At 36.0% G+C, this 2,770-nt stretch overlaps 1 protein-coding gene across 1 annotated transcript in view; it reads left to right on the top strand.

Moving 5' to 3' along the window:
* RASEF (RAS and EF-hand domain containing) overlaps nt 1-2,770 on the top strand; it is a 23,625-nt gene that overhangs the window by 12,715 nt on the left and 8,140 nt on the right. Inside the window, exons 10-11 of the mRNA XM_015812497.1 lie at nt 610-623; nt 2,037-2,184. Coding sequence (XP_015667983.1) covers nt 610-623; nt 2,037-2,184 — 162 coding nt within the window. The remainder of the gene's footprint in view (nt 1-609; nt 624-2,036; nt 2,185-2,770) is intronic.

Here is a 2,770-nt window from a genome sequence, read left to right as displayed (position 1 = left end):
ACGATGGCTGAGATTCAGAACAACCAAAATGTCATATTGCATTACAGTCTGGTTTGGAAGCATTACTGCATCAGACAGGAAGGTGGTGCAGAGAGTGGTGAGGATGGCAGAAAAGATTATTGGCAGTTCCCTCCCTTCCATCCAGGACATAGCATATAAGCATTGCCTGAGAAGGGTCCACAGGATTGTCTGGGACATTACACATCCTCTTCATGGCCTGTTTTTCTTGTTACTTGTAGCAGAACATCCAGATTCAGTCACAGTTTTGTTCCATACAGTATTAACCTTGTGAATTCTCAAGCTTCCTCTTTCCGCTATATATTCAAGATGGACAGTGATTAATATTTATATGTATTTATATGTAAAGGTGTAGGTATATACATATGTATGTATATAGTATGTTTTTAAGTGTGTTATGTATGTGTACAATTTTGAGAACAGGCAACAAAATTTCATTTTTAATGTGTACTAGTGTGCCCACAGTAAAAAAAATGACAATAAAGGCTATCTATCTTGTGTCCAGTGGTATCCTTGACACTTTTAAGCTCAGATTCTTCATTCCCTTCCCGTGTGCCATTTCATTTTTCACTATTTTTTTACTGTCAAAAGGCATTTTCCGTATGGCATGAAGGAGCAGCTGATGGAAATCTGAAGCTTCTTTTGCAGTGAAGAACTAATCATGTTATTCTTTTGGTGATACATTATCCTGAGCCATATTTTATTGAATAAATAACTATAACTAGATTCATAGTATAATACATTGTCAGAACCAAACAAGCTTGTTTAGCATAAGCATCCGGTACTATGGATGCTTATTTAGATGCAAGCTTCACTGATTTTATTGACTACCAGATTATTATTTACAAAGCTCAGGGAAATCTTCAGGAGGGGTGTGCTTGTTGTCTTGTTGTTATGTAGTTGAGTTTCCTGAAATTTTATCTTTGAAAGTCCTTTATAACTTAAATTTAAAAACTTAAGCCAAACAAAAAAGTCCTCCAGTGATTTTAGGCATGTTATGCTAATATAAAAATGGACTTTATGACATTTTTATAATCCATTATAAGACATAAAATACTTTTAACATCATTTTTATTGAAAGAAAATGTTTCACAGGATTAAAAAAAACTAGTCACTTAAACAGAAAAAAAATAGAAAAATGAAAAATGATGTAAAATAAAATAAAAAGTGAGAAACTGCAAAAAAAAAAAGATATCTAAAGAAATGACTTCTGGTTTTCTTTGCAGCAGTTATAGACATAATAGTCACCATCTCCACCTTTATAAATTGCCTATCTTGGTTCCCTTCTTCCCATAAACACCTCATTTTTAATTAGTAAATCCAGAAATCACCAGACATAAATTTCCTTTAAAATCTGTCAGAGGTCCACTAGGTCAGTCTTCTTTGTTTGGTATCCTCTAAAACTGTTGAGAATATACCTCCCAGAGTTCTGACAAACCTCATCTCTGAGCTCAACAGTAAATTACACATCTCCAGACACTTAATCCTTAGTTCAGTTTCTCAGTTTGACTTGGCAGAAAACTAGCAAACACAGTATGGCTAGATTAGAGAATTTACTGCAGATGAGAACCAATTCTAATTTTTCTAACTTGTTAATTTCTGTATGAGCGTCTGTCATACTACCACTTTTAAAAAGGCTTTGATTGACATCCTTCATTTATTTATTTGATAACTTTAGTTAAGTAGGAAGCTGTGTAGTTTTCAGTATTCTAAATTGTACTGTACTATTGGATTCATAGGAAGTGTTGCAATATTGACATTGCAATATTTGTGTTGTCATTTTCACTCCCATCCCAATGATGTCCGATGAAATATTTTTATTATGCTAGTCTTCAGCGATGAAGATGATCACCATAACCCATGAACTGCGTGTACATATATATATACATGTGCTATTTGTTGCTCCAGTGTTCCAGACTTAGCACTGACAGCCTGACGTGTTTTAAAAATAAGATTACTGAATCAAAGCTCAGTATTATTTTAATGTTGTCAATGTGATACATGTTTTGTTATATTAGGTTGATTCTGTACACAGCAACTCCAGATACCCAAGCTCAGAGAAGGCCTACAAGATAGTTCTTGCTGGGGATGCAGCCGTTGGGAAATCTAGCTTTCTTATGAGGCTTTGCAAAAATGAATTTCGAGGGAACACCAGCGCAACCCTGGGTATGTTTTTTATATTTTCTTTTTCTATGGCACCCATAACTGCCTGAGCTAATACATGAGTTTTGAAGATATTTGTCTCCTCAAAATATAGACACCATGGTTGATTATAATAGCTTGTCTTTCAGTCCCCTCTACATTCAACATCTTCCATGGACCTTAAGACATCCTATGTGGTTTTATTTATTTATTTATTTATTTATTTATTTATTTATTTATTTATTTATTTATTTATTTATTTATTGAATTTATATACCGCCCTATCTCCCTTACGGGACTCAGGGCGGTGAACAGGCGATAATAAAAACCATGATAAATATACGCAGATTTCTGTTCTAAAATCAAATTAAATAACAGGCCTGCTCTAAAAATACCCCATACAAAAACCCCACTAAAACATAATCAAACTACGCCAGGCCGGCCGCATGGAATAGATGGGCCTTCAGGGCTCGGCGAAAAAGGCGCAGGTCCGCAACTGTACGTAGGTCGGGGGGTAGGTCATTCCAGAGGGCAGGAGCTGCCACAGAGAAGGCTCTCCCCCTGGGGGTCGCCAGCCGGCATTGTCTGGCCGACGGCACCCTAAGGAGGC

Source organism: Protobothrops mucrosquamatus, unplaced genomic scaffold, assembly GCF_001527695.2.
Source record: "Protobothrops mucrosquamatus isolate PMUCROS unplaced genomic scaffold, P.Mucros_1.0 scaffold91, whole genome shotgun sequence".
NCBI classification, from domain to species: domain Eukaryota; kingdom Metazoa; phylum Chordata; class Lepidosauria; order Squamata; family Viperidae; genus Protobothrops; species Protobothrops mucrosquamatus.
This window is presented reverse-complemented; position numbering and strand designations above follow the sequence as displayed.